This window comes from Silene latifolia, chromosome 9 (genome assembly GCF_048544455.1).
Source record: "Silene latifolia isolate original U9 population chromosome 9, ASM4854445v1, whole genome shotgun sequence".
Lineage (NCBI taxonomy): Eukaryota > Viridiplantae > Streptophyta > Magnoliopsida > Caryophyllales > Caryophyllaceae > Silene > Silene latifolia.
Genome location: NC_133534.1, coordinates 24,925,676 through 24,949,259, shown reverse-complemented (window position 1 = coordinate 24,949,259; position 23,584 = coordinate 24,925,676). Strand labels below are relative to the sequence as shown.

Here is a 23,584-nt window from a genome sequence, read left to right as displayed (position 1 = left end):
TTGAGCGCATGAGTCGTGTTCCTTATGCATCTGCAACAGGATCAATCATGTATGCCATGATATGCACACGTCCTGACGTGGCATATGCATTGAGTTTGACGAGTCGGTACCAAAAGAGTCCTCAAGTACCTACGGAGGACTAAGGATTGGGTATTGACTTATGGAGGCGATGCAAAGCTATGCGCAATCGGTTACGCAGATGCCAGCTTCCAAACGGATCGAAATGATTAGAAATCTCAGTCTAGATTCGTTCTTACTCTTAATGGTGCTATGGTCAGCTGGAATAGTTCCAAACAGGAAGTTGTAGCAGATTCTACTACTGAGCCATTGAAATATGATAAGCATTGAGGACACGTTATTTCCATGAGAATTTAACGTGTACCTGAGTTATAGTAGTTGATTATGAATTCGATACGTTATCTTTTTCATATACTATTTATAACTTCATCGGTTTTATAATATTTTGTTTTTCATGTGAATTGTACTGACAACATTGAACGCCACAAAGTGAACTGAATTACATTATATTTGTTTTGGTCCGTAATCGCCAATGTGAGCTGATAACTCCGGCTATTATATTGTGCAGTCGATTGATGGTGGGTTCAACGAGCCATAAGTCAAACGGTTGACTGATCGATCACAGATGCGAGATTATGACGATACCTCGTAGGACAACTTTTTGTGACAACGTCATGGAGTCCTAAATGTTTTATAACATTCGGTGCCAGGTCGTGGATAGGACATCCATTGTGTTCCTAGAGTCGATTCTTTTGACTATCGACTGTCTTTTGAGATGAAGGCAGTTTTTGGGTGACTTTGGTTTCTTTCTCACGGTCTACCGTAACTGGGGCTAAGTAGATTTTTTCTGGGTCATTTCATACTGTGCTTACGTCTACAAGATTTGAGTTGAGGAAAATATCCATCCCTTATCAGGTATAGTTATTTCTCAGGGCCACTCGAGGAGTTGTAACTGAAATGCATGGCCATGCTCGAATGTTGATTCGTTTATCAGTTAAGTTACTCTCTAGTCGGGAAAACCACTCTTGATACTGATCGCTTGTAAAATACGACCTTTGTGAATTCGGATTTGCAAATTGTTTTACATTGAGTGGGAGAAATTTTAAAGGATATGAGAATCGGTTATCGCACATACACTTGTGAGGACAAATGGGAGTTTGTTGGAGCTGGTGTCCTCCACAAATTAGTGTGATAACATTTGTAAATCTCTTACAGGTTCACAAGGGTATACTTCGTATATTTAATCAGTTGATTAACGTTTACCTAATAACGGTTGGCTTGCTAGAAAGTTTGACGTTATTATCATACAGATGGCGGTGATCAACTGGTCCCTAAAGGTCACACCTATAGGACGTGTTTGAGAAATGTGGTTATAGAAATATAATTACATTGATGCCCAAAATGACTAAAAAGTTAGTCAATGTGTTGATGAGATAATTATTTAATGAAAATTAAATAATATTAAGTTGAGACGAATTAACTGTCAATTCGTAAATTAAATATAATAAGTTATATTTAAATTAAATATATATAAGGTTAGTTTGAAAGAATTAATCTGTTAATTCGTAGTTAAATATAATCAGTTGTATTTAATATCAACAAGTTGAATGTGTCATAGTGGTAATAGTGAGGGTACACAAGCCAAGAGGTTATGGGTTTGATTCTCACTAGATGATAATTTAACACACTTTATATATTTTTGGAAAGACCAAAAATAAGGAAATTCTATTCCTTATTTCGGTTGGTTTTTGGCCGAAAATTAGGGAGATTTTTCTTTCCTAATTGATTTCGGATTTTGGTCTATATAAAAAGAAAGGTAGAGAATTATTTCTGACCTAATTCTTTTTCTGACCTAGCCTCCTCTTTCTCATTACAAAAACACAAAGACAATAAAATTTTACAGAAAATTTTAGATTGATTTCTAGCATAATCAAAGGGTATATCTTAGATCGTCTTGGGTGCAACTAATAGGTGAATATCAATTTTGATATTGTTCTTAGGCCAATTTTGCAAGGACCCGAGGTTAATTCTAAATCTTTTTACTTATGTTTATGTATTTTATTTTATGACCATAGATCATCTTTATTATATCGTTATAATCCTTCATGTTAAAGGGAAGTATACAGATTATTTCCCACATTTTCATCACTAAAATCTTCACAAGAAGGACTTAAATCCCCAACATCAAATGTGACATGAGCTCCAAAGAGATTAACCTTGTATTTGTTGGATCCAATTTGATTGAGGACTTTGAATGGACCTTCTTCATATTCCATGGTCTTGTTTTTCTCATGCTTGAGGACTCTCCCCTTGCACGGTTGGACCCAAACATGATCCCCAACTCCGAATTTTGTGACTTGCTTGGAGTTCATGGACCCTTCCTTGCGTGTCTTGAACCGAACATGACGAAGGAACCCTTGTTCAGCCCGTCCCTTAGCACCATCTCTTTGCTTGCTTGGGTAGAAACTTGATTGGAGTGTCATATCCATACCCTCTATGCCATTGACCTTGTGCTCATCTTCAATTGGACTCGGACTAGAGTGGACGGAATAGTCACAATGCTTACCATCATGGACTCCTACGGTTTGGACATTGTCAAGGACCCCCTCTTGAACTCGTTTCTTGACCTTATGCCATTCCTGGTTAGAGCAAACATTTGATTTGAGTTGGACAATCGAATTTGCCTTGGACAAATTGAAAGTAGGAAATGTAAGAGAGCCATGTTGTAAGCCTTTGAAATAATCATTGGATTGATCATTCCATTGGAGCAACTCTTGTTCAAGTGAACACTCCCCTAGCTTGTTGCTTGCTTTGTGAACACTCCGGTTGTCCAAATGAGGATTAGGGACCTCAGCTACCACCTCTTTGTTGGCTTTTGGTGGGAGATCTTGAAAGGACTTGACCCAATTTTGAACCTTGTTAGGGAATGTTTCTTTTTGCTCTATGGACACACCCTCGGCAAGGTGAACATGAACACCTTTCTTATCACTCTTTTCTTGGACCATTTCGACCTCCTTAATTAGCATCACTTCTTTGTAAGGTTCAAGATTGGAGGATGGTGGAAGAGGTGCTAGAGTGATTTTCCTCTTGTCAAATTCAAAGGAGTATGTATTATCCTTATTCCTTTCCATGATGCACCACACTCTTATCAAACTCCCAAGGTCTACCAAGTAGAAGATGACAAGCATTCATAGGTAGAACATCACAAAGAACCTTATCAACATAATTCTTGCCAATGGAGAAGGACACCAAGCATTGTTTGTCAACCCTCAATTCGGCCCCCTTGTCATGCCACCTCAATTTGTAGGGACATGGATGGTTTTGGGTGGTCAAAGAAAGTTTCTCAACAAGGACACTAGAGGCCACATTAGTACAACTACCTCCATCAATGATTAGGTTGCAAACTTTCCCCCCAATGGTACACCTAGACCTAAAAAATTGTTGTCTTTGATCCATTTCCAATGGTTGAGCACTCAACACTCTCCAAGTTACTAGACTCATCCCGGAATCCGGCAATACTAGCTCCTCATCCTTAGTCTCATCGGTTTCCTCATCCTCATCACACACAAGAATCTCATCCTCTCCCCAATGAACCACTTCAAAGCTACTAAGGGCTCTTTTGGTTGGACATTCTTTGGCAAAGTGTCCATAACCTTGGTATTGGTAACATTTTTTGAGAGGTAAGGTCTTTTTTTGTGAGGTTTCAATGCCTTTTCCCTTGTCAAGTGTGGGTGTCACAGGTGGGGTGTTGGTTTCCTTAGGTTTGGTCTCGGCATGGGTGGTCTTGGCGGTTGTTTTGGTCGGCAATTTTGAGTTGGAGGTCTTTCCCTTGCCCAATTTTTCAACCCTTAAAGCTAAGTTCACGGCATCATCAAAGGACCACAACGGTTGCATTTGGACTCTATTAGCAATTTTATCATCCAATCCTTCCACAAACCTAACAATTTTTTGCTCGGGTTTCTCATTGATGTCACATTGCAAAGTGAGTTGTTCAAAATCCCTAATGTAAGACTCAAGTGATTGTTGATCTTGTTTTAGTTGAGTAAGTTTAATGAACATATATTGAGTATACTCTTTGGGAATAAACTTGTCACTAAGCTTCTTTTTCAATTTTGACCAAGACTTTATGGGTTCTTTACCATCCCTCTTCCTTTGATTTTTCATGTTTTCATACCAAAGAGATGCATAGCCCTTAAACTTTAAAATGACAACCTTGAAAGACTTAGCATCCGAGTATGATTTAAATTCAAAGACTCTTTCAATTGACCTAAACCAATCTAGTAAGTCATCGGGATTTAAACTACCATGGAAGTCCGGAATATCTACCTTTAGATCTTTAGGATGCTCTTCATGCTCGGCTTCAATGAAGGAACCCTCTTCATCCGAGTGCAAGTCCTCCTCTTCATGGTCGGCCTCTTGGTTTCTTGATCCAAGCCCTCGGCCACGTCCTCTACCACGGTGGGGTGGTAGTCTTCCCCGGTTCCTTGGTGGTGTTGGAATGTTGGCCATGATAGCATTGAAGGAGTCTATCATTAGGTCGCATTTCTCGGAGAGTTGTGTTACTTGGGTCTCAGTTCCAAGTAGTCTTTCTTCACTCATGGTTGTTTTTGTGTTTTTGGATGTGGTTAAGGTTTATATTGAGCTCACAAGAAAAAGCTTCTTCCCAAGATTAACATAACAATGGAATTGTGTTAAACCTTTGCTCTGATAAGCAATTTGATGTAAAACGCTCAAGACTCGGGTTTTTGAACTGTTTAAGTGTGAATAAAATGACTAAAATTTGGACAGAAACTTTGGGACTCGATTTTGAACACTCCGCTGGACTATTCGAAATCACGAATTAACACGAGGGAATAGAGGATTGCAAGTATGATTAGAATTGAGTGACTTGGGATATGACTTAATCTAAGCACTAAGCCACTAGATTAAGCCTAAGAGGGATCCAAACACTAAGCAATGGAATCACTCAACTCTAAGCAATAGAGGGTTTCCTAGCACTAAGCAAAGGAGATTAGAAGAAATCAATGTTTTTAACTTGTATTTTTTATTCATCAAATCTGAATTTTACATGAGGAAAGCCTTGTTTTTATAGGCCAAGCCAAGCAATCCTCACCATCCATCTAACCTAGCATCTAACGGTCCAAAAGACCCTAGAAAACCGGTACAAAAGGTGGCTCTAAAGCCTTTCACAAAGTTCTTACACAAGTTGAAAATCTTAAAAGAAAACAAGAAAAGTAAACTAATGAGGACAATGATTATTTGGACTCCTTGGAAGCTTCAAATGGTCCGACCATCAAAGGATATAAGAGCTAGGGCATGTAAAAGGGGCTTAAGGAGTTGTCTTGGACGAATTGAGAAACTTGAAAGCGACCCTTGTCCTTGTTGCAAACCGTGCAAAAGGGGCCACCCGGTTTGTTTCTCTGCTTTGCTATATGACAATCATCTTCCCAAAATGCTCTTGACTCCTCATAGAAGACTTCTAGGCCGTAAAAAGCTCCATGTCCTTAGACGGATTTCAATTTGGACCCCATTTCGGTCAAGGGACCAAAACCGGGTACACACATGCCTAATGTGACTCATTTTGCTTCAGAACTGGTCCGACTCGAACTTAACCCGATTGACCCGTTTATAAGGTCTAAGTTTGCCCGGATTGATTCAAGTGTAACAACAAATCAAAGGTACCTTCCCTACTCCCTAGCCAAAGATACTTCTAAATTCTAATTACTTCCCTTTCCTAATTCAGCTCAGTTACTAACTTCTTCTATTCCTCATACATAATGCAAATATTACTTCTGCCGGCAACTCGCTACGGCGTTCCGCCGCCGTTGCCGTCGCCGGTGCGGCCTTCAATTTCGACGCGCATACCGACCTTCACTCGCCATTTTTCTTCGTATCCTTCACTCTCGCGAAACACCATTACATTACTTGGATTCAATCCTAAAACGACGACGTTTGTACCTGCTGCTTCCGCTGGTTTTACACCACCAGTTGACGAGTCTGATCAAGCTAAACACGCACAGGTATCTAATTTCACTCCTAATTTCATAATTAAGTTGTCGTTGATTTGAAAATTCAATTAGTAAGACGGTTTTACACTAATATCGGGTACACCGGAGCCCAATTACATACTCGTATAACATAACCTGACCCGTAGAAGTTACGAAGTAGTTACTGAAAGGATTGGGTTTACAGTATGCGATCATTGTTTAAGACCGTCTTGCACAAGTATTTGTGCTTTCGATAAGGTTCGCCTTTGCTTTATTCTTATTTTATGTATGCTATTTGTGGTTACTGTGATTTGCGACCCCACATTTTCACAACAATCATTTTCTTGTGCCAAGAGGTGTGAAGCTTATTAAGAGACGGAGGGAGTATACTTTTACATGCGAATCCGAAGTTAATAATTGCCTTTTAATTCACAATCGTATATGAAAATTTAAGTTCAAATTGTCATTTGATAGCTGAAATATGTGGAAATTGGAATGGCGTTGAATGCTTGATTCTTGGTCATTGATTGTATTTTTCCAAGAATTTGATGGTTTCAAATCGCATATAGCGGAGAAATTAATGTGTAAATGGTGATACATTATCTGGTTTAATGGTGAAATTGGTAACTGAATGTTGCATTGTTTGAAAGGTTACATGACTTGTGTCTATTTCGACACATGAGTGATACGGGTTTAGAACAGTCATCACTGTTTTCAATTATGCTTATATATATATTCTTCGACTCGTGTCCTCCTGTGTGATGATTTTCTCCGTTGTTATGGCTCGTCTTTGCGAACTATTGAGAATTGACCTTCTGCATTTTGGTGTAGGTAGCAAAGAGACTCGAGAAGACTGGTAGGTATTTTAAAAGGATAGGCACCTTTGGGTTCTGGGGACAGCTAGTATGCACAATTGTTGCTGCTGTGATTCTTTCGTTTTCTGTTCTTACCACGGGGAAGATCACAACACCTGCTTCATTCTATTCTACAGCGGTTGGAATTGCTGCGGCTTTTATTTCAGTTTTTCAGTCATTTGGCTATGTTCGCCTTTCAGATAGACTTCGGAAAACTGCCAATGACCCATCAAAGGTGAGCCTACCGCATAATAAATGTGCACACTTATGTTGAACAATGTTGGCTGTTGTGTTTAGTCTTTTTGTCTAGTGGAGAGTGGTTAATACTTAGTTTAGCCTTAAATGTCACCGTGCGCCTGGATAAGGGCTAAGGCGCTGCTAGTGAGGTGGACTACTATACCCAATATATTTTTTTAAAGGTCTTATAATTCATCTTTCTGAAGGGGAGCCTTGGCGCACCGGTTAAGGTGTTGCGTTGTGACCGTGAGGTCACGGGTTCAAGTCCTTGGAGCGGCCTCTTGCCAAAATGGTAAGGGAAGGCTTGCCCCAATTACACCCTTGTGGTGGGACCCTTCCCCGGACCCTCGCCTAGCGGGGACGCCATCGTGCACCGGGCTGCCCTTTTTTTTTTTTTTTTATAATTCATCTTTCTGGTACTGTGTATAGTTTTTATTCCTGTACATGTTAGGCATCTTCAAAATCCAAAAAATGATATTGTTGCACAAAATTTTATTTTGAAATTCAACTTTGTTTCCAGAAAAAGTATGCCTCACATGAGGCATGCTTTTTAATTTTGGGACTTCCTCCTCTTTGCCTTGGTTATCCTCACTCGTTTTTAAACTAATGACTAATGTTTGGATTGGGAGAATTAGAGGGGAAGGGAGGGGAGGGAAATGGAGGGGTTTAATTTCCTTTATTTGGTTACAATATTTGGAAGGAGGGAAATGGAAGGGGAGGGGAATGAGAGGATTTAATTTCCCTCCTTTAGAGCAAACTAAAATCTTTCCATCATTGGCAAGATTTGGAAGGAAAACTTTGTTTGACTCTCCTTTCATCCTCATCCTCCATCCACTCTACCATCTCCCTCTTCCTCCCCTTCCATCACCCTCTCATCATTTTTGTTATCCAAACAACCATAATTTATTTTCCCTCCTCTCCCCTCCCCTACCTTTCCTTCCCCTCACTCCCCCTCCCCTCCCTTTCCCTCTTAAAATGGTATGCAAACACACCCTTAGTCTCGGACTAAGGCCGTGTGTGGATTGAAGGTTTTGGAGGGAAAGGGAGGGGAGGGGAGGGAGGAGGATACAAAATCCCTTGTTTGGATAGCAATAGGTTAGGAAGGAATTGTAGGGATCCATTTTCCCTCCTCATAGGCATATTTAAATCCGTCCATTCCCTCCCCTCCCTTTTCCCCCAAATTTTTGTATCCAAACCCATCTTAAGAGACAAGTTATTCCTGTTTGACATTTCAGACTGTAAAGATATGATTTTATTTGGTAAAAGAGCTGGTAGAGGCGGAAGTGATCTATTTCATTTTGCCATGATTCCAGCATTCTAGGCAAATCAGACATAAGCTTATACTGTCACGTGAATCGCCATTTATTGATTGCATAGGCTGACTCTATGAACCTGCTCCTTCATGCAATGCCAACATGGCGCTTGATAATTTATAAATCCTGACGTCACCCAACTTTTTTTTTCTCCGTTTTATTGTGTGACTTAATTTAATCCTTTTTTTTTTTTTTGTATTATTCTCATTCACTGGCTCTGTCTTCTTGTTCCTTTCAGGTTGTGGATTTTTTTTATGTTCAATTTGAGTCATAAATATTGAACTATTCATGATTCCAATATAGGATGATATGTAAGTGTTACCAGTTGTTATTTCAGAAAATATGAAGTTTCTCTCGTTGTTTCAGGCTCCACCTCGTGCTGATGTTATCATGGGCTTGAGAAATGGTATAATTGTCAATGTTCTTGGTATTGGGGCTGCTATCCTTGGGTTGCAAGCTACTGTTGGATTACTTGTTGGAAAGGGGCTCACAACATCTACAACTCCTTTCTATCAGGGTGTAGGTCCTGGATCCAGCCCTATTCTCGCTCTAGACGTTTTCCTAGTCCAGGTTTACCTTTTTTCTCTCTGGTTTTCATTTGCATACACGATTACATGTCAGTAGTAATGTCACACAATTGTGCTGTCGTCTTCTTCCTGAATGTGTTTCTATTTTTTGTTATAGAGAACTGCTAATGTTGATATGAAGATAACTATATAAGTAGAGTAGGAGAAGTTGATAATATCTAAATCATGATCAATTTTGTGAATGCAAGCTCTTTTTAACTTAATTTAGCATAAAGACATTATGGCTAGAAAGAAAATATATAGAGAATTTGCAAACAATCTTGCGAAAAGTACAATACATGATTTATCATCAAGTGCATTAGTGTCTTATCAGGATTAGAAATTCGCTATAGTGATAGTAGTGATGGTCTGCATATTTTTATCTCTCTGGAACCTTGCAATAAACTCTGATGTATCTTTAGTGAAGGGAGAGTAAAACAGATGAGCACCACTAACCATAAACCGTTAGTCTTGAACTTGGGGTTGACTAATATAGACTATTGGATAAAAGTTAGTTAGGAAAGTTGTTAGCATAAACTGACTATAACTAACTCAAACATCGATTCAATAGTCTAGTATATATACTCCTCCCTTTGTAAGAAAATCATAAGTTCTGAATAATAAATTCTTTCTTCTTCTATCTCTCTTTCTATCTTTACCTTACTGTTATTCAATTAACAATATTATCATCATATCAATCATATGATTATGATCATCTAGTTTGATCATGGTTTATATGGTATCAGTGGTATAACGATCCACAATTTTTTCGCTTCCGCAATCATCAAATTCATATATTCATTGCTAATTCTTTGGATATATTCATCACTTCCCATTAAAATCTTTATCCATTCATCTTTTTGATCACACAAATCTTCTGATCAAACATGGCTACTCCTGAATCAACTGATCATGAAACACTTTTTTCACCTTATGATGATCCCCTCTTCTTGTCTACAACTGAGCAACATGAGTTGAGGTTAACAGAGAATCTGTTTGATGGCTCCAATTTTCGTCAGTGGCAGAGAGAGGTGATTCAGACATTACTATCCAAGAATAAAATTGGGTTTATTTCTGGAGAATGTATTATTCCTGAAAAGAATGACAAGAGGTACAATTCCTGGATTCGCTGTGATCTTTTTGTGTCTCGTTGGATTAGAAATTTTATGGTACAAGGATTACGTGATCATTTTCAATATGCAAATTCATCTAAACATCTTTGGTCAGAAATTGTTGAACATTTTGGTCAATTGAATGTGTTAGAACTTTATGAGTTAAAGAAGGAACTTGTCAATCTTAAGCAAGAAAATGCATCTTTGATTGATTACTACACTAAGATCAAGGGTCTTTGGGAAAATATTGATCACATGGACCCTATTCCTCATTGTACTTGTGGTATCATGTCTAAATGTACATGTAGTCTCCTGAAACGTCTTGTTGAAAGAGAGACACAGGCTAAACTGATACAACTTTTGATGGGTTTACATGCTGGTTATGAGCAAGTCCAGTCCTCATTACTTTCCATGGATCCCCTCCCTCCTATTAACAAAGCTTTAGGAGTCTTACAAAAGATTGAGAGACAGAAGACTATCAATGATAGTACCCATATTGCTGTTCTTGATTCTGTTGCTTATGCTGCTAAAAAGCGTTATGTCAACCCTCATAATACTGAGACAAATCCAAAGGGTAAACGTCCAAAAGATAGCTCAACTACTTATCCACCTTGTAAACAATGTGGTAAGACCAATCATAAGGTTGAAGATTGTTTTCAGCTGCAGACTTGTATTTTTTGTGAGATTAAGGGACACATTATTGAGAACTGCTATAGTTTCAAAGCTTGGAAGGCTAAACAGGCCAAAGGAAAGACAAAATCTGCAGATTCTGCTAAACCACCACAGAAACCTGTCAATAATGCAGAAGTGTGTGGCAATCAAGATGCTGAATATGCTTCTGTCCCACAGACTGGACATTGTGCTAATGTCAATCCATTCTACCCTCCTACTCAGAAGGGTTACAAGCTCTATGACCTTGATACACATGATGTATTTGTCAATAGGGATGTTGTTTTTTATGAACACTGCTTTCCTTATAAGACTGACAGTAATGTTATTGTTTCCCAAGACTTTCTAATAGATCTTGATATTACAGAAAGTTCTCAGTTTTTGTTTTCTCCTAATACTTCAGATATTAGTCAAAATAATACTCTTTCTGAGTTACCTAAAACTAATACAGAACTTAGTAATATTAATATAGTACCTACTAGACCTGTGTCACTCCCACTCTCAGAAGATCAACAAGGGCAAGACAAAAGACTGTCAAGTTAGCTGATTATCAATGCACATCTTCAGCTTTTCATTCTGATGTGATAAGACAACTCACAGACTTTGATGAGCAATATACTACTTCTTTAACAAAGGTTATTAAGGAAGTTAAGCCAAGTTATTATACTCAGGCTTGTAAGGATCCTAGATGGGTAGCTGCTATGGACCAGGAGTTATTAGCATTGGAAAAGAACAATACCTGGCAGTTAACCACTTTGCCCTGGTAAGAAAGCAATTGGTAGCAAGTGGGTTTATAAAATAAAGCACAAGTCGATGATGGCACAAAGGAGAGGTTCAAGGCTAGGCTAGTAGCCAAAGGGTTCAATCAAGTCAAGGATAAGGACTATAAGCATACGTTTTCTCCCCTGTTCAAAATTTGCAACGGTGAGAACTTTAATTGCGATTAGAGTCGCTATAAAGAAATGGTCCTTATTTCAACTTGATGTAAACAATGCCTTTTTACATGGATTCATTGAAGAAGAGGTGTATATGAGGCCACCTTTGGGTTACACCAAGGCTCATAAGGATCAGGTTTGCAAGTTGGTTAGGTCACTTTATGGATTGAAGCAGGCTTCCAGACAATGGAACCTGGAGTTAACTAAATTTTTGGTTAAGCTTGACTATGTCCAGTCCAAGCAAGATTATTCTTTATTCACTAAAGAAGACAAGCAATTTCAGAGACTAGCTATTGTGTTGGTTTATGTGGATGACATTTTGTTGACTGGAGATGACTTAAATGCTCTGGAATTACTCAAAATGGAATTAAACCAGAAATTCACCATCAAGGACCTTGGTGAGATGAGATATTTCTTGGGCTTAGAAATTGCAAGAAATGCAACTGGTATACTCTTAAATCAAAGGAAATATGTCCTTGACATTATCAAGGATGCTGGTTTTGAAGGGTGTAAGGCTACTTCCTTTCCAATGCAAAAGGGTTTGAAACTGTCCATTGATCAGGGAGAGTTGCTACCTGAACCTGAGGTCTATAGAAGGCTCATTGGTAGACTATTGTATCTCAGCTTAACAAGACCAGATATTGCTTACAGTGTACAACACTTAAGCCAATTCTTAAGCTCTCCAAGAGAGCCTTAGTATCAAGCAGCTCAACACCTTGTCAAATATTTGAAAGGGACTGTCAATGCTGGACTGTTCTATTCTGCAGACTCCTCTCTGAACATCCAAGCATACACTGACTCTGATTGGGGCACTTGTGCTTACAGCAGCAGATCCTTAAGTGGTTACTGCATCTCTCTAGGCAACTCACTAATTTCGAGTTCTGCTGAGGCAGAATACCGCAGCATGTCATACACAACCAGTGAGCTTGTTTGGTTGGTTGGTTTGCTGCATGATTTGAGAGTTTCTATCAAGTTATCAATACCCTTATACTGTGATAATCGAGCTGCACAGCACATAGCACAAAACCCTGTCTTCCATGAGAGGACAAAGCACCTCAACATTGATTGTCATTTTGTAAGAGACAAACAATTAGAAGGGTTTCTGTATACTCAGCATGTCAGGACTGGGTTGCAGCTCGCTGATATTATGACCAAGGCACTTGGTAAACAAGAGCATCAATTTTTTGTTTCTAAGTTAGGCATTAAGCTCTATCAAGATAATCCATCTTGAGGGGGGATATAGACTATTGGATAAAAGTTAGTTAGGAAAGTTGTTAGCATAAACTGACTATAACTAACTCAAACATCGATTCAATAGTCTAGTATATATACTCCTCCCTTTGTAAGAAAATCATAAGTTCTGAATAATAAATTCTTTCTTCTTCTATCTCTCTTTCTATCTTTACCTTACTGTTATTCAATTAACAATATTATCATCATATCAATCATATGATTATGATCATCTAGTTTGATCATGGTTTATAACTAACAATGGTGGAGGAAGTGTATGCTTATATTATATTGAAGTATGTAGTTATGCGCTACACAATCCACCTTATAACGCAAGCATTCCTGCTGGGCGGGGCTTAGTTTCAGAATTTTAGTGTAGTACTATACTACGAGTACTATGTAAGCATTACTTTGAATTTGGTAGCTACCACTATTTGCGATCTCTATTACTTCAACACTTCGCTTTGGCTACGTGTCGCATGTGTGTATCTCCAACAGTTGACATGCCACGCATTTTGACACTTTCATGTCAAAAACATAAAACTTGTTCACAAAATAGCTGCCCGATTGTGTCGTGCGTTAAAGCTTGCAGCCGAGTCGGAGCAACACAGCTCAGAGTTTATGGAAAACTATTTTAGAGGGACAAATTAACTGTGAGAAAACTTTCAATCTCATGACTTTTTTTTTTTTTTTTTTTTTTTTTTTTTTTTTTGACAGCTGTAAAGATAAAAGTCCTAGCTATCTAGGCATAGCCTTACAAGCAAGGCTATGCGCTACATTATTTGCCAACCTTGGGACGTAACTAAAAGAAAGACAATCTCATGACTATTCCGAAGCAACTAAAGTGGTTTAACACTTTAACTCTATTTTACATTTTGCAGGCATCAGCTAACACTATAACATCTCATTTCCTCGGTCTTGTTTCGTCTCTGGAATTGCTGAGATCAGTAACAAATCCTCCTCATGCTACTCCTGCTGCCAAAGCTGCTTAGGTTTTTGGTGTACTTAATTGTAATGGGGGCTTTTGTGAAAGTTTAGATGACATCAAGTAGTCAGAGTTTCTGTAAAGAAAACTAATGTACTTCACTTGTTAGTAATTTGGTGTTATTAATTCGGTGTTTATTTCGCAGAATGTCAAAATAAATACTAGGAGTGCAAAAACCATTCCTTACAATATTGTTATCACACTTGTCAGTTCACAATCTAAAGGAATTAACAGGAAGTTTGATCACAAAGCCGTAGCAAGATACCGACCAATGGCTGATCAGATTTGACCTCTTTTGAATGCCGACGACTACTTGCAAGCAGGCAATGGACCACCACAAAGGCACTTATTATGAGCAAAGATGTCTGGGTTAGCTCGCTTGAAACGTCGACCGTTTGGGATCGGACCACAGAGACGATTGTAGCTCACATTTACAGTTTCGGGATCCAAAAAGCCAAAGCTTAACGGAAGAGACCCATAAATGAGATTGTGACTAATTTCGAATCCCCACAATCGTGGCAAATCCAATTTTGATAAATCAAACTTCAGATTATTATAGCCGATGCTTATATATTTATTAACCGTATTGTTTTTGTTAAACAAATACGAGGCATCCCCGGTGAGTTTATTGTGATCGAGATAAAGGGCGCCGAGGCTGGGTAATCGGCCTAGGGATCTCGGGATTGAACCCGAGAAACGGTTAAAATTGAGACCAAGAAATTGAAGACCCGACATTTTTTGAGGAGGAAATTCGGGTATAGAGCCGGATAACTTGTTTAAAGTAAGAGTAAGGGAGCTAAGATTGCTGAGCCGGGTCAATGAATAAGGAATGTGACCCGTAAGTTGATTGTCGCCTAGGTCAAGAGAAGTCAAACTCTTGAGCCGGCCTAGGAAATCAGGGATTGGACCGGTGTGCTTATTCGAGGCAAGGTTGAGTTCGACCAAGTTCGTGAGCCGGCCGAGGAAGTTTGGAATAGGCCCGCCTATATTGGTCCCCAAAATCACAATCGCGGTGAGGTTAGTGAGCTTGCCAATGGACTGTGGTATTGGGCCGGAAAGGTTATACATGTTATCAAAGTGGAGTCGATCAAGAGACGGTAACCGGTCCAAGAAAGGCGGTATTGGGCCGTGGACATCGTTGGATAAGCTTACCCGGAGGGTTATGACCCGACCTTGTTCGTTGCATTGGATAAGGTCCCATTGACAGCAATCTTGGTTAGGGTCCCAGTACCCGAGTGAAGGAGGGTTGCCCCAAAAGGATTTAATTTGTAGAAGGGTATTTTCGTCATTGTGGTTACAGAGCTTCGCGACAGTTTGAGAGTGACAGAGGTCGACAAAGAGAGTCGCGAGGAGAGAAAAAAGAGGGAGCGACGCTAACAAGTGTTTGTAGAATTTGTGTGGACTCATTTCTTACACTGAAGAAGCGTAGTGTTTGGTTATGAAGTATGAAGATTGCGACCCTTACATACATACTGTGAGCTGTAAGCGTTGCAAATTTTGACTATTTGCGATGCAATCTGGAGGATAGGATGACTTTATTACAATAATCATTTGACTTTGATGAGTTGGATTTGTCTCTTTTTTACGCTATTTCACTGTCCTACAGTGCAACTTGCCAAGTGCCAACCACGTTCATATTTTTTTTCATAACTAATTTATCAAAGATCATATATATATATATATATATAGAAGAGATCAACTAAGGTCCACATTTATATTGAGTCCATAAGGTCTATTATGAGCCATTGGATGGAGGGAAATGGAGGGATGAGATCAACCCCAAAAAGTGTGTTTATAAGCTAATCTCCCAATCTCTCTCCTCCTTCACTAATTCACTCTAATTAATCACTAATTTACTATATATTTGTTTTCCACTCATCCATTTCTCTTTCATCTTACACAATTCATTTCTCTCTTCTCTTAAACTCTAAAAAAAAAAACCCAAATAAATAAAAAAAACCCAAAAATCCAAATAAATAAAAAACCCAAAAAATCCAAATAAATCAAAAAACTCAAATAAATCATTTATTCCTCTCTTCCTCATTCACCACCAACCACCACCACCCCACCCGACACCAACTAACCACCCACCACCCCCGCCGACGCCACCCCACCGCCGCTGATGCGTTTTTTTTTTTTTTTTTTTTTTTTTTCAAATCGTTTTTTTTTTCCGTTTTGTGTTAATTTGTATGTTTTGAGTTGTTTTTTCCATTCATTATTTTTTTTGTCTTTTATTTTATTTTAGTTGTCTTTTATTTTGTTAGTTCTCATTTATTATTCATTTTCTTAAATCTCTTTTTGGTATACGTTTTTTTTCAGATTTCGTGTTTTAAATCTCGTTCATTTTTTTGTGAGATACTTTTTTTCATCTAAGACAATAATGGACTAAAGTTATACAAAAATGAACCAAAGTTATACAAAAAATTGGACTAAAGTTATACAAAAAAAGACTAAAGTTATACAAAAATTGGACTAAAGTTATACAAAAAATTGGACTAAAGTTATACAAAAAATGAACCAAAGTTATACAAAAATGAACCAAAGTTATACAAAAATGGACCAGAGTTATACAAAAATAGACCAAAGTTATACAAAAAAAACTAAAGTTATACAAAAAATTGGACTAAAGTTATACAAAAAATGAACCAAAGTTATACAAAAATGAACCAAAGTTATACAAAAAATGAATCAAAGTTATACAAAAATCGACCCGAGTTATTATAAAAAATGCACCAAAGTTATACAAAAAATGGACTAAAGTTATACAAAAATGAACCAAAGTTATACAAAAATGAACCAGAGTTATACAAAAATGAACCAAAGTTATACAAAAATGGACTAAAGTTATACAAAAATGGACTAACTTTTGTATAACTCTGGTGCATTTTTGTATAACTCTGGTGCATTTTTGTATAACTCTGGTCCATTTTTGTATAACTTTGGTTCATTTTTGTATAACTTTGGTTCATTTTTTTGATAACTTTAGTCCAATTTTTTGTATAACTCAGTGCATTTTTGTATAACTCTCAGTCCATTTTTGTATAACTTTGTTCATTTTTGTATAACTTTGGTTCATTTTTGTATAACTTTAGTCCAATTTTTTGTATAACTTTAGTCCATTGTTGTATGACTTTAGTCCAATTTTTGTATAACTTTGGGGCATTTTTGTATAACTCTGGTCGATTTTTGAATAACTTTGGTTCATTTTTGTATAACTTTGGTTCATTTTTGTATAACTTCAGTCCTTTTTTGTATAACTTTAGTCCATATTTGTATAACTTTGGTCCATTTTTGTATAACTTTGGTCCATTTTTGTATAACTTTGGTTCATTTTTGTATAACTTTAGTCCAATTTTTTGTATAACTTTAGTCCAATTTTTGTATAACTTTAGTCTTTTTTTGTATAACTTTGGTCATAAAATGTATAACTTTAGTCATAAAATGTATAACTTTAGTCGTAAATAGTAAAAAAATCAAACAATAAAAAAAAAATCAAAACATAACACAAATCATAAAATCAAACAAATAAAAAAACTTGAATAACAATAATAAAAACCAAATAAAAATAATAACAATAACAAAACAAAAAACCAAATAACAATCACGAAAAACCAAATCTAAAATCTAAAAAAAAAAACCAAATAACAAAACCAAATTTAAATATCGTGTGTATAACTCTAATGCACGCAGTGTATAACTTTAATAGACAAGATGTATAACTTTAGTCCAAAATTTGTGTAACTTCAATTTATACAATGTATAACTTTAGCCAAATAACAAAATAAAAAAATATAACAAAAACAAAGATCTGAATCTGAAAACAAAAACAAAAATAACAAAAACCAAAATTACAAAAATAACCAAATAAAAAAATGAAGAACAAAAAAATGTGAAAAATAACAAAAAACAAAAACCAAAAAACACAACCCAAAAAATAAAACCGTGAATCTGCCGCCTCTCTACTCACTTTTTTTATTTTGAATTTATGGTAACCTAAAAACACAACCAGAAGAACAACCTCCTGCCTCATTACCAATTACATACCACACCAGCCGCACCCACCGACACCAACACCAACACCCGCATCCACCGACACAAACACCAACTCCGTTAATTTTTCTAAAAAAAATGAATGTGAAAGGAGGACGGTTGGTGGTCGGCGTGAGCGGCGGCAATATCAGGTTGAGTGTGTGGAAACCGCCAAGGGTAATGGTGGAGGTTATGGGTGGTGGTGGCCGGATTTGGCGAAGGCCAAAGGGATCTGAAAATTGAAAGGTGGTGCGTAGTGGGGTTGTCGTGTTGGGTAGTCGGGGTTAGTGGAGGGCGGAGGGCTGGTGGTTGTCGGGGTAGGGGGTTGTCGGCTAGGGGACAGGAGGTTAGAGAGGGAGAAGGAGGCTGCGGTGGTGGTGCGATGTTGGTGTTGTCAATGGTGGAAGGAGAAAGAGGAGAGGAAGGGATGCGGGTTTGTGGGCGTCGATGGTAGTGGTGGAGGCAGTGGCGGTGGGCGCGAGTGGAGGTGGCTGCGGCGAGTGGAGGGTGGAGGGCAGGTGGTTACCGAGAAGGAGAGGAGAAGATTTGTGTATATTTTTTGGTTTTTTGTTTGTGTTTTGGTTTTTTTTAGTTTGTGTTTTATTTGGGTTTTTTTTTGTTTAGAGAGAATGAGAGGAAAATGAGAGAGAAAGAAGGATGAGAGAAGTGTGAGAGAGTGAATAATGAGTGAGCGAGTTGGGAGAATTAGAATGAGGATAAAGTTATACAAATTAGGATGGAGTTGTACAAGATTAGTGAGGGAGATTTGTGGCCCTCCATCAAGATGAAATCTCATCCCTCCATCCCTTCCATCCTAAGGTCCTTATAAGGACTTAGGGACTTATTAGATGTATTGCCCTTATAAGAACCCTTCTCTCTCTCTCTCTCTATATATATATATATATATATATATATATATATATATATATATATATATATATATATATATATATATATATATATATCTCAAAGCCCAAAGGAGCTGATGAAAACCATTAAAAGAGAAGATGTACAACGATGTTCACTAGTCGGATTGAGTCGAGTAAGGTTGGATTTGGGTTGGAACAAATAAGATTGTTATTGATTCAATTAGTCTTGCGTATAACCGTTGTAAATTATATACTACTCCCTCCATACCACACCAATGGTAACATGGATTCACTTTTCTCCTCACAAAAAGTGGGTTCATGTTACCATTGGTGTGGTATGTAGGGAATACATTTTAGTAGGTTCTACAATATTTTATAAATGCTACTCCCTCCCAGTCACTATAATGTTCCCTCTTTCCCAAAACGGATTATTCAAGTAATGTTCCCCTTTCTATTTTTAGAAACTTTTACTCTTATTTTATTCATTCCTCTCTCCTATCACCAAACCCCACACAACTCTTTTACTCTTATTTTATTACTTTCCTTTATGTTTTGGCCCCACAATTCTTTATTTAACTACTAATAATTTATCCCTCTCTCCTATCACCAACCCCACACAACTCTTTTACTCCTATTTTAATACTTTTCCTTAAGTATCGTGCCATTATCAAAGGGGAACATTATGACGACTGGGAGGGAGTATTACATAAATCTTCTAGAGAACATTAAACCTTCTAAAGAACTTAGAACATATGTCTCCTAACACCCCCCTTCAAATCCATGAGAATTTATCGAAATTTCCATGGATTTGCACAACAAAGAAAAATTGAAACCTTCATCTTCATCTTCTTCAATCTTCATTAAGATAAACGAGTATATATAAGACTCGCTAGATTTTTTTTTTCTTTTTTTTTTGTGTTTTGTTTTGCTTTGGAAAAAAGATTATTGTGATTTTTCTAGGTGATTTGAAATCTTACACGTGGGCACCATGGATTATTGCCCACCGGCAAGAAAGCGGAAGCGTATCTAGAAACCTCAAGAAAGAGGCTCTGATACCATGTTAGATTTTAGATGGAAATACAACTGATACTCTGTATATGTAATTGTTCATTTCATTATGCAATCTGGAGTACATTGTACATATATCTCCTAACAGGATTCATCACCTAATTTTTGAGTCAATCAAGTCGGGTTTCAGGTGATTTGTGTTGGGTTCCTAGAATGAGGCTAGCTTTTGTGAGCTCTAACTTTCATACAACATAGAAAATAAGGAGTTGAATTTTGATTTGTGACTTTAAGAACCTCAAACTTCTTTCCATATACTTCATGTTTTAGAGAGGATCGAAAAAGGTTGAAAACCTAGAGCAAATCACTCAATTTCGCCCAATCAATTTATGTAACGTACTTTATCGGATAGCAGCAAAATGTATTGCTAATCGGCTCAAACAGGTTATGCCTTCCCTTATTGGTCACACTCAACATGCTTTTATCTCGGGACGTTTAATTTCTGATGGTTGTTTACTTGCCCATGAAATAATGAGTTTTATTAACCGATCTTCGAAAGGTACCACTTGTTATGCAACTTTGAAATTGGATATGAATAAAGCGTTTGATCGTGTGTCTTGGGAGTTTATCCTAAAGCTTTTGCAAAAATTTAAATTCCCAGATTCGTGGAAACTTTTGATCCAACAATGTATTACGCTGTCAGCTACAATATTTTGATCAATGGTGAACCCTCCCCTCCAATTTTTCCGTCATGTGGTATTAGGCAAGGGGACCCAATCTCTCCGCTTCTATTTACTATGTGTATGGAAGTCATGTCATTAATGTTTTTAAAAGCAGAAAAGGAAGGCCGCTTCCAAGGTATCAAAGTTGCAAGACATAGCCCATCTATTTCGCATCTCCTATATGCAGACGATTCTCTGATATGCTTCAAGGCCAACCCTACAAGCTGTACAGTTGTGGGAGAAATAATTGGGAAATTCAGTGCTCTTTCAGGCCAAATGATTAACTACCAGAAGTCTTTCATCAAGTTCAGCCCAAACGCGCCTCAAGATTACAGACAATATATGCAAAACATTCTCAAAGTTTCATCGACAGATGGCTTCGGCCTCTATCTAGGTGTTCCAATAGATATCAAGAAAAGGAAAATTCCGTCTTTCCAATTCATGGTTGATAAGACAACAAAGAAAATAAGGTCATGGGATGGAGCTAAGTTTTCTCAAGCCACCAAGTTAATCTTGATTAACATGGTTTTATTAGCAGCGTTTAATCACATCTTAACTGTTGTTCCAATTCCGAAAAAAATATGTGCGAAAATAGAATCTCTCATCCTTATGTTCTGGTGGCGGAATAACGCTAAACAAAGATCTTTCCATTGGCTTCCGAGTTCTGTGCTTTGCTTACCAAAGAACCAAGGAGGTGTAGGAATTAAAAGCATGCCGATTCTCAATCAAGCCTTATTGCTCTAACAATTTTGGAGAATCTATTATAATCCCAAGTCTTTCCTCTCTAGAGTTTGTAAAACTCGATATATGAAGGATATGCCTATTCCGGGATCTCGAGTTCGTACCTCTAATCCTTCTTATGCTTGGAGAGGTATTTGCTGATAGAATTATGTGAAAGGTTTGAATTGTATTAGAATTGCATAAGAATTATGAATTACAGTGTAGAGTATTTATACAAGAGGAACAACTACCCTAGCCCTATAATCTTGCCGTAATATATTACGAAGGATCAAGAGATTTAGTCAACTACAAAGATTACAATATAATACTTAACATAAAATATGGAATAATATAATTACAAGATAATATGATATTATTTGGAAAGATATTCTTATCATGCCCCCGCAAGACGGACGGGCAAGGCGAAAGTCCGATCTTGGACAATAGCAGGTGACGTCAGTGACGAGAATACACTACTACAGATACAGGCTATAACAACGGGTAAAAACCGTTGTTAAAACAAAAAGCGGACGTTGTTAAAGCGGCCGTTGTAACAGGTATTTACAACGGTTAGGTTATTTACTAAAACCGTTGTGGAAATTATTGACAACGGTTAAAAGCCGTGGTTGTTGCGAGTAAGTCGTTGTGGAAAGTTTGACAAAATTTTGGTGGGAAAGATACAACAACGGTTATAATATAAAAAACCGTTGTTGTATCTTTCCCACCAAAATTGTGAAGACTTTTAACAAGGGTTATATTTAAAAAAACCGTTATTAAAAGTAATAACAACGGTTATATGTTAAAAAAACCGTTGTTAAAATTGACTATTAACAACGGTTTTTTTGGCATATAACCGTTGTTATTGCTGTTTTTTTTTTTTTTTAAATTTACAAAATTAGTGCATTAAAAATCCTGTATCAACAACAACAGCAATATCAACATACAAGAAAAGCTCACTTTAAATTGATTAACCCAAAATTAAACACCTGCAAAGTTTTATGCACTAGCACAACGATTTTCTCAAAGTATTAATACCACAATTCAAACATCCATTTACATCCGAGAGTTACGACTCCACTACTACGCATGCACATTTTAGTGAATAAAATATTCAACAATACAACTCCAACAAACTTACATCAATCTCGCATCACATCCAACATAACAATAACATCTTAGTGAAGACTGTTCAATATTACGTATTCCCTAAATAGTTGGTAAGCCTACACCTCATTAACATCCCTCATCTCCTCAATTGACAGTCTCAAATTTAAATTTGCAATGATACATTTAAGTTAAGATGATGGAAATAAAAAAGGGAAACCTACGTAGATATGAGAAGTGGATGAAAGCAATAAGTTGAGGAAAAACAAAGGAGGAAGATACCCGAGGAAAATATATGAAAATCACCAAAAGTCTAACCTACAAACAACATAAAATGAATGTTTACTAGCAAAAATCAAGGAATAAAGCAGAAATTAAAAATGAAAGATAAATCAAAAAGAAGAAAGTGAGGTAGCACAACATAGAAATTTCACAAGTTTAGCCAAAAATGAGCATATAAAACTAAAAGTCGTGAACCCAAACACTTGAAACTGAAGTAACACAAACAACATTGATCCATCATAACTTCATGAAATTTGGAAGAAGATTCAAACCATAATGGATATTGTGGGTGGACTAAATTACCGAGTCAAATTAGTTATAGTTGAAAGACTTGTTGATATGCAGCAAATAAATTAAACAGTTCTATAACATTCCAAAGACAAAATATTCTGAGTCTTGCAAATCCTTAGCAATTAAAAACTTTGCACTATATGTAAACTATATATGAACAACGTAATTTCTAGTGAAAAAAAGTAGTGATAATTACCAAACGAAGTGGCTTTCGTCCTGCTTTGTCAGTCAGAGTTGCTCCGGCAGCAGTGATTACTACCTGCAGGATCAATTTCTCTAACGAAGAGGTCAATTTAAGATGTTAACCTGAATAAGAGCATATATTACAATCCAATGCTAGGTAATACCGCTGAAATGGGGAAAATGAAGAGGTCACAGGTTAGTATCTTCGTGAAAAGGAAGGAATACATACCATTTCACGCACCTCTGAAATTAATCATCTATAATCGAACAATAGTATACAAAGAAGCGTCATGTCCACCAAATAATATAATCATTAAATAAGGAGCCCATATATTGAGCGAGATTATCTGACAAGAAAGACGGTAAAAGACTACAATGTACAAACTTCCACCATGTTTGACCTTCTAAATCAGCTGAGCATATTAGCATACTACCTCCAAGACTCCAAGACTCCAAGACTACAATGTAAAAAT

General features: G+C 37.2%; 2 protein-coding genes across 2 annotated transcripts; one reads left to right on the top strand and one right to left on the bottom strand.

Moving 5' to 3' along the window:
- The first annotated feature begins 5,675 nt into the window (after positions 1–5,675).
- LOC141599417 (protein TIC 21, chloroplastic-like) lies at positions 5,676–14,043 on the top strand. Its single transcript, XM_074419418.1, has 4 exons — positions 5,676–6,038; positions 6,837–7,094; positions 8,776–8,979; positions 13,803–14,043. Exons 1-4 carry the CDS (start codon positions 5,796–5,798, stop codon positions 13,911–13,913), a joined length of 816 nt encoding a protein of 271 aa, XP_074275519.1. The 5' UTR covers positions 5,676–5,795; the 3' UTR covers positions 13,914–14,043.
- LOC141599416 (polygalacturonase inhibitor-like) lies at positions 14,040–15,417 on the bottom strand. Its single transcript, XM_074419417.1, has one exon. It carries the CDS (start codon positions 15,311–15,313, stop codon positions 14,216–14,218), a length of 1,098 nt encoding a protein of 365 aa, XP_074275518.1. The 5' UTR covers positions 15,314–15,417; the 3' UTR covers positions 14,040–14,215.
- Positions 15,418–23,584: the final 8,167 nt, after the last annotated feature.